The sequence below is a fragment of the Bufo bufo genome, chromosome 1, assembly GCF_905171765.1.
Source record: "Bufo bufo chromosome 1, aBufBuf1.1, whole genome shotgun sequence".
Taxonomy (NCBI): domain Eukaryota; kingdom Metazoa; phylum Chordata; class Amphibia; order Anura; family Bufonidae; genus Bufo; species Bufo bufo.
Genome location: NC_053389.1, coordinates 615,603,337 through 615,620,120, shown reverse-complemented (window position 1 = coordinate 615,620,120; position 16,784 = coordinate 615,603,337). Strand labels below are relative to the sequence as shown.

Here is a 16,784-nt window from a genome sequence, read left to right as displayed (position 1 = left end):
TGGCGCCTCCAGCGCCAGTTCTAGATGTTAGACCACTTCTAGGCTGTCTTACATTTAGATCATTTTCTAGAAAATGGCGAATGAGACAGGCCTGCTGGGCCATCTCCTTCTCCGCCCATGCCACGCCCACAATTTTAGACCTTGCATGAGAGGGGCGAAGTCACAGATCGCGGCGCAACTAACCGCTGCGCCGCTATTGCCCCTGAAATATGCGTAATTTAGGCGTATCTCAGCATAGTAAATGACCCCCTTAGGTTTTAAATGTATCGCCTGATGATGAACAGTTGATCATAGAACCTACGTTAAGAATAAGACTTATCACTTATCTCGCTTTGTCCGGGACAGGAAATCATCTGCCGCTATACGGTGCATTTATTTTTTCGCGCTATCAGGCCGGGCAGTGGAGTTATCTGGTAGTATATTATGTTGGATAGCATGGCTGTTTCTGTATAGCTCATAAAGTAGTGCAGATATTTTCCAGCATAAATGATTCTCCTATCCTTCAGAGCAGCGCTCGGCCAGTCCACTTATCTGGTAGCAGCCAGATGTACAGTATGTCAGCATACAGAGGTGAGAAGAGTAATTATCTCTTTATATGTAGTTCTGGGCAGCAGAGTTATCTCGCAGAGTCCAGCAGTGGCCAGAGAAGCTGTGGACATTAGAATTCTATCAGCAGTAGCATTGCTGCGTAGTACTTGTATATAGGAAGAAGGAGCAGAGTCATTGCTCACAGCTGTTCCTTCTCTCCAGCTCATTGTCATAGTTCCTCCTCTGCTCTCCTCTCCCCACTTTCCTCTCCTCCCTGCTTCTCTCCGCTTCTGTATCTGTATGTCCCTCCTCTTTGCTTGCTTCTTCTCCCTTGCCCTGTGTGTTTTCCCTGCTATCCTAGCCTTTTCTGTCTAATATGTGCCACATTTTGGCCACCTCCGCTATATAGCTGACGTGGGTCCATGCCATGACATGCACGGTGTGTGCTGCAGCTTCCCATCAGCCATCAACCTCTGGATTTTTCTTTTTCCTGAGTGGCAGTGGATGCTTGTCCTTGTGCGTCGCTGTCTCGGTGTAAGCGTCCTTGTGTGGATGTGAACCTGGGTGGCTTCTTCATTATACGTGCAGGGGGTCATTGTCTGTGTGATTAGAAGTGAGCCTGGGTTTAATTGTGTGAGCGCTGCTGTCACTGCAGATCAGGCTGTGATTCTGCATGTTATGCTCTGAATGCGAGGAAGAGGTCCTTCAGTGTTGTTCTTTCCCTGGCGATGGAAAAGAGAGAAGGCGTCTCGCAGCTGCGAAAAATGAAGGCCAGGTACAGATATCATCTGTCTATATATTTGCTATGGATGTCTCCAACTATGTAACATACCAGACTATCACGGGCTGTCTGCAAAAATACATGTATATTCCAAAATGAACGGGTATCTTTGCACACATCCACATTCTGCTCGTCATAGTCTTCAGTACATATAGTTTGGTGTAACATGTCTCAGAAGAGACATTCCTGAAAAATATATGTGCATTTATATCATTGTGTTCATATACTTCCATTGTATTTTTAGTTTTTCCTGTCTTTTGTCCATTTCTGGACCACACTGCTCTACTACATATTCCTCACCCAACCTATCTCTTCAGCAACCCATCCTCATCCTCTCTGTTTTTTCCCCTTCCCAGTATCCCGGCATGTTAATATTCAGCTAGTATGGTGAGAACATATGTGCATCCTGCCTGCTCTCTGTATGCTTCTCATGTACATGTACTTCAGCACCATTATTGACCCCATGTTCTGCTAGCTAGCCCAGGAGACCTGTGTGCAAAATAAAGGAGGGAGAATGGTTTGGAGAGAGTGTTAGTAGCATGCAGAAAAATGGAGATGGAGGACATTGGCCACCGCTTTGCTATTCCTTTGGGTGGAAATACCTATATAAAGGAAGATTAAGCTTTGAGAGTAAATCTCGTTTATATGGGCACTGTGAATTTTACAGCACAAAGGGCAGAACCTGAAGGTGTCCGTAGATATGACTGAGGTAGAAGGAGGAATATGGACCCAGTACAAAGGAAGAACGGTAGAGGGAGACTGCACTATACAGTCTACAGATAGACATGGAGACAGATGACTGTACAGTTTATAGATAAGCAGGAATAGATGGTTATATCAATACCATGATATAGCCGCACATTAAAAGGATTATGGGGTTTGTCACAAGAGAATCTGCCTAGAAACCCACCAGAGCAAAAACGACATCTGAGCTCCTCACTGATTTCACAAGATCACAGCAGCTTCTCACATCTCTCGCTGGAGGATTAGCTCTTTGAATGGTTTAGATGCGAATAAGCCCACTATAGAGCAGCCACCCTTCCCAGGTCCTGCATCACAGTGTGCTTCATCAGCCTTAGGTGGCCCTGCTGGAGGTGGTTACTTTTTTATTTCTTCTTTCCATGACATGTTTTACCCTCTTTATACTCCACCCATTATACCACCAGCCTGGTACGTTATTTCACCATCCATTATATAAGCTCTATTATATCTTGACCTCTTTAGAATCACCACCTTTGCTGTGATTCCAGTTTAATCTGTTCTCTTGGTTGTCAATGAAAGGATTCAATCTATTCTTCCACTGTTTTACTGACGTACCAAATGGTTTGTTTTTTTATTTGTGTTTGTTAGGAGGATTGTGACAGTTCCAGATGTACATTATATATTCAGCATATGCTCTTGAGCGTTAGTCATAACACCATTGTATGTAGTGGCTAAACAAGCCATTTTATAAGGAGAATTTGGCAATTTGTGTCCCGCTCCTCCAACAAATAATGCATATTTAATAGAGATGAGCAGATTTTTTTCAAGCTCAATTTGGTTCTGATTCGGCCAAATCAACTGTCCAAATCAATTCCGGTCAAATGCTTTGATTGCCTGGAAGAGTCTGTCTCTCTCACCTTGCATCTCCTAAATGGAATGACACAAAATGTGGGTTTGGTAGAATCAGAACCTTTAGAAAGATGTGGGTCAAATTAAAAAAAAATTAGAATCGATTCACTTTGAAATTCGGAAAAATGCATTTCACATAGAAGTTCTTTTTAACAAGGATCTCCACTGCTGATATGGCTTGCTTTAATTGGGATTTAATTATTAATAAGATTCTACTCTTATGATGAGCGTTCACTACACTCTTGTAGACATTGTGTAATTTAGAGACCACTACCTATTGTACACGGCCGATTTCAGTGGCATAATGGTTTTAAGTGCTTTAATTACCGTTGGCCCCTCTTGTACCCTTGCTAGGTTTGTTTTCCTGTTTTATGGACCTGGAGAATGGTTAATATCAGTGGGGCCTTCACTGATCATGAAGTGATGGCATATCCTAGTGATATTGTATTTCCTCTAATGGACTGAAAACCCCTTAAATGTTAGCTTTACGGAGATGAAATCTTTCTGTCGTAACACCACGTCACTGTTTTCCTGATCTCTAAACAGTAACAGTCACCAAGAAATCTATGACATTGTTTAAAGGGGTTGACTCACCATAACAACACCTTCTGAAAATGAAGCCGGGCCAGAAATCAGCTAATTGCTGCAGTTTCAGCTGTAGTAGTAGTAGTAGGAATTCACAGCAATATCAAGTCTCGTGTATTGTAGCCTATAGAAACCACTCCGTTTGTATATATTAAAGATGGAGACAAACCGTAAAGTTGTCTTTTCTTCTTTGACTCTAACTATACTACTGTATATAGCATTAATAAGAGAAACACTATGGGGAGATTTATCATTCAGTTTGTGCTAGAAAAGTGGTGTAACTAAGTTGCAAACTGCATATCTGCAATTTTTTTAACGAGTTTTAAAAAACTTGTCTCAAGTGGCGTTTTTTACATTAGTCTTGCCACTTTTCTTTAAGGGGACAGGCAAGGGCAGGAAGGGGGCATGACCAGCTGTTTACATTTACGCCAGTTTTCTGGTTCAAATGAAGCCAGAAATCTACCGCAGCTCAGAGCTGTCGTAGATTTCTGATTAAGCGCATGGACTGCCTGAGGATGCACCTTATTTATGATGAGGCAGCGCAGGGGATATCAAGACGGGTATAGAAAGCACCAGTCTTGATAAATCTCCCCCTAAATGTAGAAAACAAATCTAAGAAATTCCTCCCAGATAATATATATATTTTTTAAACTGTTTTATTCACAGAAGAACAAGTCAAAGGTACAGTACATTGACATATACAATCTTCTTATACAAGAAGTTATAACAAATCCAGTAAACTTCAGTTAACTTCGGTTCTACAAACATGTCAGTTGTCCACTGCACTGCTGCTGTCTCCTATTTCCTAAATGATATTCCTTGCATACATGAATCAGGTATTCCCACTAAGCCTGCTATGCCATGGAGCCCTGAGCCGCCAAAATGGCTCGTCTTAGGCTCGAGAATGAGTACTGTGTGTGAGGGGATTCACACCACAAGCCCCAAACTTTATCAAATTTTTTGGGTTTATGATGGTGCTTGAACACCAGTACAATATATGGAAGGATTTTGTTTATTTGATGTTTCCAAATGGCCAAGGTCGGTGTACTGGGATTATACCAACTCAGAGCAATGCATTTACGTGCCAAAATAAAGGACTCTGTTGTCATGTAGTGGTCCGAATTGTCTTCTTCCATAATTCCCATCAGGCAAACCTCAGGGCTGCATGCCACTCGTGTCGGCAGTATATTCAACAAAAAGGAAGTCACTTCCTCCCAAAACGCAGCAATCGGTCTGCATCTCCAGATCATGTCCCAGATAATATTTTACTATAAAGATTTATATACAGTACAGACCAAAAGTTTGGACACACCTTCTCATTCAAAGAGTTTTCTTTATTTTCATGACTATGAAAATTGGAGATTCACACTGAAGGCATCAAAACTATGAATTAACACATGTTGAATTATATACATAACAAATATGTCATATTCTAGGTTCATCAACAGAATGCCAAGAGTGTGCAAAGCAGTAATCAAAGCAAAAGGTGGCTACTTTGAAGAACCTAGAATATGACATATTTTCAGTTGTTTCACACTTGTTTGTTATGTATATAATTCAACATGTGTTAATTCATAGTTTTGATGCCTTCATAGTCATGAAAATAAAGAAAACTCTTTGAATGAGAAGGTGTGTCCAAACTTTTGGTCTGTACTGTATATATATATATATATATATATATATGATCAACCATACTCCTCCCCCCATTTCTTTTCACAAACCTCAGATCAGACCTGGCTGTAAGACAACTGGCTGCAGTAATAGCCCTTCTTCGCAGAAATAGAAGACCAGGTGCCATCTTTAACAAAGCCATGCCTCCTTCATAACCCCTTTTTATGCCAGATCTCTACAAGTCTGTTTGTTTAGGGAACATGCAGACGGACAAGCAAAATGATCTCCCGTCTTCTTCTGTCATTCACTCCTGGTATAGTGCTGATTTATAAAACACATTTATTACACGGCAACTCAGCTGGTGTATCTTACTTTACTCCCTCTTTTATCATTCCCCCTCCCTGCACTTAGCACCTGGTTTATTTTTTGCAGAAACATACATTAAAATCCATTAAAGCTATTACGTTTCACCTTTTTCATAATGGCATTGTCGTTGTACTGCAGCATTTATCTGCGTTTTAAAATACCTGTATCAAAAGGGGGCTTTGTTTTTTATGATCGAGCAACGTTTGGTATACAATGTAGCGTATTGTGGTAAACAAATTTACATATTTATTTGCTAAATTCTTAGAAGCAATACAATGGAAATTAATGGGTGCTATAATCATTAGAGGAAGAAAGCAGAGGCAGAGAGCTGCACACTCCCATACATCCGGCTCCACTAATGTATTGTTACCCCTACCCACACACCTCCCTCCAGTCCTCTGTCATCAGCTGGGTACACTCTGTACCAGCACTCCTCAGCTGTTTTTTTTTTTGCTGGGCCTCACCAGCTAGACTTTGCGCCCAGTATAGCGCTAAAAGAAGCGCAATGGGATCTATTTTTGATGCTACACCAGAGTATGGTGCAGCCAGAGAACAGCCTGTCCTGCATATGATCACATCTGTCAAAATTGACCATCCAAATGTATGTCGCCAACAGTTGGGGTCGTCCACCCTTAAAGTTTAAGAAATGCTTTTCTGTACATTAGCTTTGCCTGGTCATTGCCACCTAATACAGCAATATTGTCTTCTGCACATGACATTGAAGACTTATGTGCTAGAGCATTCTTTTGTGTCAGCCAAGTTTTGACATCAGAGGCACAGAATTAGAGGTTGCAGCTGTCACCAGGATACTATTTTATGCTACTCTTGTTTTCTTAATGGAGACCATAGCCAAACAATACATCCTAAATGTCCATGGAGGAGCCTGGGCTTAGTGACCTTCTGCTTACACATCCAGATTGACCAAGCACCATACAAGCAGAGGAGAAAGCAGGCTGCGCATACATGCTTCCCTCTCTGCTTTAGGTTATGGGAGTTCCAAGACCAGTCAAGCTGCAAAAGATGCAGTATACATGTGGGAATGCCTCCATTTATGACATGCTTACCCTGATCCTAGTGTCTTGAATCCAGCTTACAGTCTTGCAATAGTATTACAGTGGGTTTACACGGTCTGCGGAGCAGCCGATGATTGGGAAGGAAGCGTTCCTTCCTGACAACTGGCTGCTCATTCAGTGGGGGATCACCTCCACAGTATGAGAACGAGCAATTGCTATCGCGATCACTTGTCCTCATACAGCTGCGTTGTTTCTGGGCAGCAGATCACTCTTTGGACCGCACAATCTGCTGCCCAGAAATGATCATTTAGGTGCCTGCACGAACGACAGTTTCACCCCAGGAGCGAGAGTTTTGCTCGTTCCCCGGGTAATTGGCTGCACCTTTAGACAGGCGGATTGCCAGGAACGAGCGTTCATAGAAACATTTGTCCTCGATAATCTGCCCGACTATTGGGCCGTGTAAAACTGCCATAATAGTTACTCAGCACCTCATAACAAGGTGAAAGACATCGGAAGACCTGTTGGGACTGCAGTACACATCAAGCAAACACGAAGAGGCAGCAGCACTCCACGTGGGGTGGCGGGCGCTAAGATTTAGGCGAGCCTGCAATCTTTTATTATGTTGAATTCTGTTACTACTAAAACGTATAATTAGAAATCGGAGGATCTTAGCGTACATTTTGATCACATTTTGTGGGCCCACCTGCCACAGCAAGCCAATATAACTCAGATGGGTCCCTACAATAAACCACCTGTGCAATTGGTGACTTACCTCTTTCTCTTTTGGGCCTAGGCCTACAAAGTTAACTTAGGATAGGTAGGAGCAAGCTAATAAAAAACAACCCTGAACGGGTGGGAGGAGTGCACAACCAAGATGGAGCCTCTCATCCCCACCACATGTACGATGGAACAATAAAAAAATATAAAAATAGCACCTACCATCAAAGTGGTATAAATGGGTGAAATAGATGGTAATTACATGGTCCACGAAATAGCAGATTGGAAAAGTAATATGCTTTTAATATTTAGACCCATACAAGTGACTCTCTTCGGTTTAGTGTCAGCATACTCCTTCTAAGGGCTCATTCACATGGCCGTATGAATGGATCCGGACCCGTTCCGCAATTTGGAGGAAGGTCTGCGGATCCATTCAGTTCTATGGGCCCTCAATAGATGCGGACAGCACACCGTGGGCTGTCCGCATCCGTTATTCCGTACTGCGGCTTCGCAGAAAAGATAGAACATGTCCGATTGTTGTCCGCAGACAAGAATAGGCATTTTCTATTATTGTTGCGGCCATGTGCGGTCCGCAAATTGCGGAACGCACATGGGCGGTATCCTTGTTTTGCGGATCCGCAAAACACTACAGCCGTCTGAATGGGCCCTTAGGCCTCCTGCACACAAACGTGTGCGCCCCATAGCTATGCTGCGGGCCGCAATGCATGAACACCGACCGTGGGGCAGCCGCAGCGGATCACTGACCGATTCACTTTATTGGGTCCACGATCCGCCCGTTCCGCAAAAAGATAGGACATGTTCTATCTTTTTGCGGAACGGAAGTACGGGACGAAACCCCACGGAAGCACTCCGTAGGGTTCCATTCCGTGCTTCCGTTCCGCACCCATTGAAGTGAATGGGTCTGCATCCGTGATGCGGAATGCCCACGGAACGGCGCCCGTGTATTGCTGATCCGCAAATGCGGCCGCAATACGGCAACGGGCAGCACACGTTCGTGTGCAGGAGGCCCTAGGCTGAGACGAAACCCTATTTTCTGTTCTGGCATAGGAACAGAAAACGGGAATCGTAAGCTCCGCCATATGCTGGACATGCTGACGCCTGAAGGAACACCTTGACTATTATGGGGTCCGATGGGTTTCTGGCATTGCCGACATTTAGCCAGAATCTGAGATAGAAAATACTGCTGGAACCTCCACTGCAGATATGATCCTAGCCTAGTAATAATTTTTCTTCTAAGAAGACTTGGAAGATTCCTTTTTGCCTTTTTAAATAAACATTTGTTTGGCAGTTTATAAAATAAGAAATCCACAGTTATAAAATATGTATATCCCCTGTTTGTTAGACAAAGGAAGAATAGAAGACCGTGGTGCATCACATGATTTATTCACAAAGATAACTTTATTTTTTGCACTTGCAGTGTGCATTAAAACTGCATGAGGAGATTGCCTCAGCTTCCATCTTATAATTGATATATTGGGTCATTTACTAAGAGCTTATTGGTTTATGAAACACTTACTTGTATTATGGAGGTGATTCCAGTATATGGCTGACGGTCAGATCCTGCCTGTGCAATGCATTCTTGACACTATTTACGACTGGAGAAAAAGGTTCTCTAAAAATGATCAGAAAGTGTATCCGTTACCAGACAAGCCTGTCTTCTAACTACTCTACAGATCTCTTTAATGAGTTCAAACAGAGTATGCTAAGTGTGACCGATACACATCTCTCTAATTTGCCAAGTGGGGTTTGCACTCCATTGGACTGCAGATGTAAGCTCCATAATTACACAGTACGGTGGGAGAAAGCTCCAGCTCCCGGTGAACAGCACACTTCATGGAAATATGGGGGCCCTTTATCTCGGGAAGCTATTTTCAGACTTCACCTATTTCAGCTGAGCAAATCTGCATTTTAAATCCACCTATAAATCAGCATGCATAATGGATTTACAAAGAGGGAAACCTGAGGATGTCTAGTGGAATATTTTTGCAGAAATCAGCACCATGTGAATATACAGTAAGGTTCATTACATGACGATTGTCCATCTTGTTTTTCTGTATTACATTATTTCCCGTTGATCAGTGTATATCATTTGATTTATGATAAAAAGAGATTATCTGTTTACTCCTAGCAACATCAGATTAATCTCACAGTCCGAAATGGGAAAGGACATGGTATTCCCTTCGTCAAGAATCATGGTACAAGATAGGCATAAACGCCTAACCGGCTCCACCTCTGAGATGCTTATGTTTTGGTAGAAATGTTTGCACTTTAGTGCTCGGCCCTTTCTGCATTGCCACTTTTCCATAAAATTCTAGGAAGACGGCTTCCAGTGTAAATTTACAAGTTTTGGACTGGGGTACTTTGGGCCCACCAGGGGAAATTATTCTTAAGACAACCCCTATGTCATCATTAATGTTTAATGTTTTTTTTGAATGAACAAAATAGACCCCAGTGATAAGTGATTGGCTCCAAAGCCCCCCAAATGTTATTTCTTCTCCTGGATCTCTGGGGCCTATTGTAGTATCAGAGCCTGAACCCAACAGAGGATCCTTTGGTAATCAGGTGGGCCAAGCCCAACCCTGATTGATAGGAACCCCCAGAGGTGGAAAATGTATTGAAGTCCTGACATTCTGTTATGTGAAAATGCTAAAGGAATCGAGTAAGTCTTTATAGAAAGGATGCGGAGCAGTAATTCTGAACAAGCAGGTTCATGCTAGATGATAGAATGGGTTGGTATTGCATGTGGAATATCTGAGTACAGTAAGCAGAAGCTTGAGGGATCACTATACGTGTTATATGTCATAATGTTTATATATATATTATATATATATACAGTACATGTATAATGAACCTACAAAATGAAAAGTAGCTGTAAGTGCTCGCATTCTCTATATACCAAACACTGTGCTTACCATCACGTCATGTGTTAATTCATCCTCTTTTTTCCCAGACTAAAGTTCCTTGTCTGTAATTAACGTTAATCGTCTAATTGCCCTGTCTGCAATGAAATAGCAGAGGAGGTGGGGGCCATGTCTTTGTTTACATCTCTAATGTGCAGAAAAGGTGGGGCAAAACGTTTAGAAAGGGCTCCTGGTGGCCGCGCTGCAGCTCTCTCTTACTGGCGATGTTCAGTGCTGTATACTACCATTGTATGCTCTATCTTCTATATTTATGCCCATGGAAGCTAGTGTATACGTCGAACATGTATATTCCACGTACTGCTGGGCAAACTGCTACGCAGCTCACATTAGTCACAGTATTGCAGACTGTTTTAGGATTGTCTACCGTTAGTTATGCAATTGTCAGCGAGATCACGCAAAAGAAATATATGTGAAGGTGCATTTACACTTGGTGAGGAGATGCCGATTGTCGGCAAGGAAGTGTTCTTTCCCGATAGTCGGCTGCTCGATAAGTGGAGGTAAAGCAATGCATTTACATGCAGCGATCACCTCCACAGTATAAAGATGAGCGATCGCTATTGCTGTCACTCATCCCCATACAAAATCTTTGCTCTTGGGCAGCACAATCCGCTACCTGGGAAAGGTGATTGAGGTGTCCATGCCAAGATCGCCAACAATCATTTCATCCAATGAACAAGCGTTTTACTTGTTCACCGGGTGATCTGCGGCAGATTATTGGGAACAAGCTTTTGTAGGAATGTTTGTTCCTGATAGTTGGCCAGTGTAAATCCCGCTTTACTGAAAGCTGATCAGATAACCCTTAGTCCACATTCAGATGACCCTATTAAAAACTGCCCTGTTTTGGTCACAACACGCAGATGATTTTTAATACAGAAGTAGGTTTGTACAACCATGTGTGAAGATGACCCGGTGAGTGCCGGAAAAAATTGTCTCTGATGGCCTCCAGGTCTGTGAACCTCAGACCAGAATAGCTCATGTCCTGCCTGGAGGTGTTACTGTACATGCTTGGATGTATAGGGAGAGGTATAAGCAGTAGAAAGAGTGAAGTGCTTATGCCGCTGTACAGAACACTGGTGAGACCTCACTTGGAGTATTGTGCGCAGTACTGGAGGCCATATCTCCAGAAGGATATAGATACTCTAGAGAGAGTTCAGAGAAGAGCTACTAAACTAGTACATGGATTGCAGGATAAAACTTACCAGGAAAGGTTAAAGGACCTTAATATGTATAGCTTGGAAGAAAGAAGAGACAGAGGGGATATGATAGAAACTTTTAAATACATAAAGGGAATCAACTCGGTAAAGGAAGAGAGCATATTTAAAAGAAGAAAAACTACCACAAGAGGACACAGTTTTAAATTAGAGGGGCAAAGGTTTAAAAGTAATATAAGGAAGTATTACTTTACTGAGAGAGTAGTGGATGCATGGAATAGCCTTCCTGCAGAAGTGGTAGCTGCAAATACAGTGAAGGGGTTTAAGCATGCATGGGATAGGCATAAGGCCATCCTTCATATAAGATAGGGCCGGGGGCTATTCATAGTATTCAGTATATTGGGCAGACTAGATGGGCCAAATGGTTCTTATCTGCCGACACATTCTATGTTTCTATACTGCAGAAACAACGCTACTCACATGTATTGAATCCATTTTCAGTTGCTGAAATTTCTGAACCCAACTGGACTGTCACCTTACCTGTACCGCAGTGCAAACGATAGAAAGCATTAAGGCTGCTTAGCTGATAGATAGGATATGAAATCTGGATTTGTAGTGGACTGGATTGGCCTCCACTGCCCACACATGACGGGCGTAGATACACCTGCCAGCCAACAGACACCCTGCCGGTAGATTAATGTGTAACCAGCTTAGTTCTTGTCCTCCTTATTTTGTACATAGTTTTTTAGCCTTTTTTTCATAAAAAATAATAAACTAATACTATGACTTAGTCCTACCTGTTAGGATCGCCTCAGTGATATGCAGTTTGCCATATATTGTCATATTGTCCTCATGATCTGATTTATCACTATTGGTCCTCATAACATTTTTGCATGGTGGCTTGCAAGTGACATAGCAATAATCCTGTATTGTGTCTACAGAGGACCAAATCTTTTGAACTGTAGCGCTGATAATGTCCAGGCAGTCACCAGGTGTCAGGGCGACAGCCTGTCCATTTACATTTATGTGCTTTTATATCCATATACATTGTATTAAAAACCATGTTAAACCTGGCAGATTTTTGAATGGATGTATCTTATGGCTTATTCACATATCCGTGTCCATTTTGTGGAGGCAGAATCTTGGATCGCTTTGCATCCACAAAAGATGTTCAGAATGTGTCTTTGTGTTTTTTTTTTACCATCGGTTGATCCATTTTTTTTTTGTGGTTGCAAAAACAGCAACCTTTATTTCCGGTGAATCGGTGAAAAACCGGTCCATTAAATAGTGTGGGTGAATTGTGTTGCAATATGGACCAGTCCACTGACTAGGTCTCATTACGCATACAAAATTCATTGGATCTGTATGGAGTCCATGTAGAACACAGATGTGAATCACTGACCTGTAAATAAGCCTTTATTCAAAATAATGTAACATTTTCAGTATTTATTATAAGTAAAATTAAAGGATTTGTAAAGGATTAGAAAAATATGTCTGCTTTCTTACAAAATACAGCACCACACCTGTCCATCTGTGCCTGATATTGCAGTTGAGCCCCATTGAAGTGAATAGGACTGAGCTGCAATACCACACACAACCTGTGGACAGGTGTGGCACTGTGTTTAGAAGAAAGCAGACATATTTTTCTCATCCTGTACAACCCTTTAATCTCTATGAAATGGGTGGCAATAATATTTCAGTTATTTCAATGCAAGTACTAATAATATGTCTTATTTTTTCTAGGTGAGTCCACGGTCCAGTATGATTCTCCCGCTGCCACCCTGCCTGTGTCCCATCCTCTTGCTTGTATTGGGCTCCTACCTGTCTGGCGCAGCCTCAGGTTGTCCCCAACGCTGCGAATGCTCCGCTCAGGATCGTTCTGTTCTCTGCCATCGTAAGCGACATCTCAATGTTCCTGAAGGCATCCCTACTGACACGCGTCTGCTGGACCTAAGCAAAAATCGCATCAAAACACTTAACCAGGACGAGTTTTCTGCATTTCCTTATTTGGAGGAATTGGAACTTAATGAGAACATTGTGTCCATCATTGAACCAGGCGCCTTCAGTGGTCTCTTCAATCTACGTTTTCTAGGGCTCCGAAATAATCGTCTAAAACTCATTCCGCTAGGTGTATTCACAGGACTTAGTAACCTTACACAGCTTGACATTAGTGAGAACAAAATTGTTATTCTTCTGGATGATATGTTCCAGGACCTGTACAATCTCAAATCTCTGGAAGTTGGAGATAATGATTTGGTATACATCTCTCACCGTGCCTTCCGTGGACTCAACAGTCTGGAAGAGCTGACACTGGAAAAGTGCAACCTCACTTTGGTGCCCACAGAGGCTTTGTCCCACCTTCATGGTCTCATCTCTCTACGGCTAAGGTACCTCAATATTAATGTCATTCGTGACTATTCTTTCAAAAGGCTGTTTCGGCTGAAAAACTTAGAGGTAGCACATTGGCCATATATGGACACAATGACATCCAATAGCCTCTATGGGTTGAATTTAACTTCTCTAACTGTCACTTATTGCAATTTAAGCAGTATACCGTATGTGGCAATCAGACATCTTGTTTATCTTCGATTTCTTAATCTTTCATATAACCCCATCACATCTGTCGAGGGATCTACGTTGCATGAGTTGCTCAGACTTCAGGAGTTTCACCTGGTGGGTGGACAACTAACTGTGGTGGAACCCTATGCCTTCCGAGGTCTTAACCATTTGCGAGTATTGAATGTCTCCTCCAATCTTCTCAGTACACTGGAGGAATCTTCCTTCCATTCTGTGGGTAATCTGGAGACACTCATTTTAGACCACAACCCACTGGCTTGCGACTGTCGCCTTCTATGGATCTTCCGGCGACGTTGGCGTCTCAACTTCAATCGACAACAACCGTCCTGTTCCAGTCCAGAGTATGTGCAGGGTAAAGAATTTAAAGATTTTCCTGATGTCCTGCAGCCTAATTACTTCACTTGCCGGCGTGCGCGAATCCAGGATCGAAGTCCACAAGTGGTACATGTAGATGAAGGTCATACCGTACACTTTTTCTGCCGGGCTGATGGTGATCCACCACCAACAATACTTTGGCAGTCCCCACGAAAGACTTTCATCACCAGCAAAAGCAATGGGCGTCTGACTGTATTTCCAGATGGAACGTTGGAGGTACGTTATGCCCAGATACAAGACAATGGGACTTACCACTGTGTGGCAAGTAATGCAGGTGGTAATGATACTTCATTAGCTCATCTCCATGTACGCAGTTATTCTCCGGATTGGCCTCACCAACCCAACAAGACCTTTGCCTTCATTTCAAACCAGCCGAATGAAAGTGATGTCAACAGCACTCGTGCAAGTGTCCCGTTCCCATTTGATATCAAGACTTTAATTATTGCAACCACAATGGGCTTTATATCCTTCTTGGGGGTGGTTTTGTTTTGCTTGGTTCTTCTTTTTCTTTGGAGCAGGGGCAAAGGAAACACCAAACACAATATTGAGATTGAGTATGTGCCACGAAAGTCTGATGCTGGGCTCTCCTCTGCAGATGCTCCTCGCAAGTTTAATATGAAGATGATCTGATACAGGTTGAGCACTGGGGAAGGTGAGAGATGTGGTTATATGGGCAATTAGTGGAATGCACAAAGCCTGTTCTCATCCTACCTTCCTTATGCAACTGTTTAAAAACAAGCAACATTACTTTTTTAAGGGAAGGAATGACAACAGGGATTCCTTATCCTGTTGTTTTCGATCCATGGACTTTGTATCTTTGGGGAATGATCTCTGCACTTTTAACCTTGTGAGTTTGCTCCCCAAAACTTCCCCAGATCTCAAAAAATGCCCTCGGTCCATACCAACAATACATTTGTTGATATGGCCTTCATGAGGCTAGGCTATGTTGAAAGAATATAATAAAAAAAATAAAAGAATTGGTAAATTTACAGAGTAAAGAACAAGGTGTTGAGAGTGTGGGAGGCCAAGAGACTAAAACTGAACTTTGTCCTCTGTATCTTCTCCTGATTTCAATACCTGTGATTTTTATGAAAAAAATAAATAACAATATTATGGAAAAAAAATTAAAGAAAAACTGTAAAACTCCAAAAAGTTATCTTATTTTAAAAAAAATATTACTGCGTTGTCTGTTTTGTGGCATTTGAGGTTCATCGATTAAATGCTGCCGTCTCATCATGGACAATGGGGGCATATCGCTAGGATATGCCCCCATTGTCTTATAGGTGCGGGCACCGCAAGTGAAGGAGGCTCGGCTATTTCTGCGCATGCGCAGTACGCTCCCATTTACTTCTGTGGGGAGCCGGCTTGGTGGTGGCCGGACCAGAGTCCTTCAGCCACCACCTTGCGGGGCTCCATTCTCGATATAGGTGTGAGTCCCAGCGGTGGGACCCGCACCTATAAGACAATGGGGGCATATCCTAGCGCTATGCCCCCATTGTCTATGATGAGACAACCCCTTTAAGTAAAGCAATAGAAGAAAGTCAAGGTTTTATGAAGTGTAAATGTTAATGACAGTATTTACATTGTTCCAGGAATTACTAGAATGACTGCTTTCCACTCACACTGATCCTCAGAAATTCCCAATTCTATATGAGACCCCACAACAGCCTGTCCTAAAATAACTCATACATTGAGTCATTTTGTATTCCTGCTAAAATCCTTGATCCATGATCATTTGTTGCATCTGCACAACCATGACTTGTTTCACCTGATTTGAACAGTCAGCTGTGTCCATTTCACCTCAAATAATAATCCCCAGTACCAGCTAGACTTAAGTCTCCTTTACACTGCCTGATGTTCCGAGCGATAATCTGCCAATGAAAAAGTGCTGCCGACTACCCTAAGAATGAGCAAACCTCTCATGCATCGGGTAATAGGATTTTTGGTGCGGACAACTAAATCATTGTTCACCGACAGCACATTGGCAAACAATGATTCTGATTGGGAACACGCGATGGCACTAGCGATCTCTCTGACCCATACTGTGGAGGAGATTGCTGCATATAAATGCAGTGGTCTCCTCCACTGACGAGCAAGCGATTGCCAGGAAGAAACGCTTCCTTCCTGACAATCGTTTGCTTTATCAGGCCATGTACAGGGGCCTTTATACATGTATGTAAATGTATGTGATGTTTTATACTTCTGCATTAAAATGGACAATGTATTATAGCAGTGATACCTTTATTGGCTAACCATAAAAAATATATTTGAAAGCTTTTAGAGCACAAGGCATCTTCCTCAGGCAATATACAAATGAATAACCCAGAGAAAATGACAGCTTTTAAAAGATGTTACAGATACAGTAGAGTGTACATGGAGTACAGTGTACATGGAGTGATACGTCATTAATATAAGCCAGAGCAATAAAACTGAGGTTTTTATTTCATATAGACAGACAGTAGGGGTAAAGACTAAATGCTCCTATACCCAGGCCAATGATCAATCAGGGCAATTATAGGCAAGGAGG

At 42.4% G+C, this 16,784-nt stretch overlaps 1 protein-coding gene across 3 annotated transcripts in view; it reads left to right on the top strand.

The window, feature by feature from the left end:
- The window catches only part of LINGO1 (leucine rich repeat and Ig domain containing 1), a 79,991-nt gene extending 64,582 nt beyond the window's left edge, over positions 1–15,409 (top strand). For 2 of the 3 annotated variants that reach the window (XM_040413720.1, XM_040413719.1), the window contains exon 2: positions 13,049–15,409. In XM_040413720.1, coding sequence (XP_040269654.1) covers positions 13,067–14,887 — 1,821 coding nt within the window. In that variant the 5' untranslated portion in view covers positions 13,049–13,066 and the 3' untranslated portion in view covers positions 14,888–15,409. Of the gene's footprint in view, positions 1–796; positions 1,304–13,048 lie in introns of those variants that run through there. The other variant, XM_040413718.1, reaches the window with a different exon arrangement.
- Positions 15,410–16,784: the final 1,375 nt, after the last annotated feature.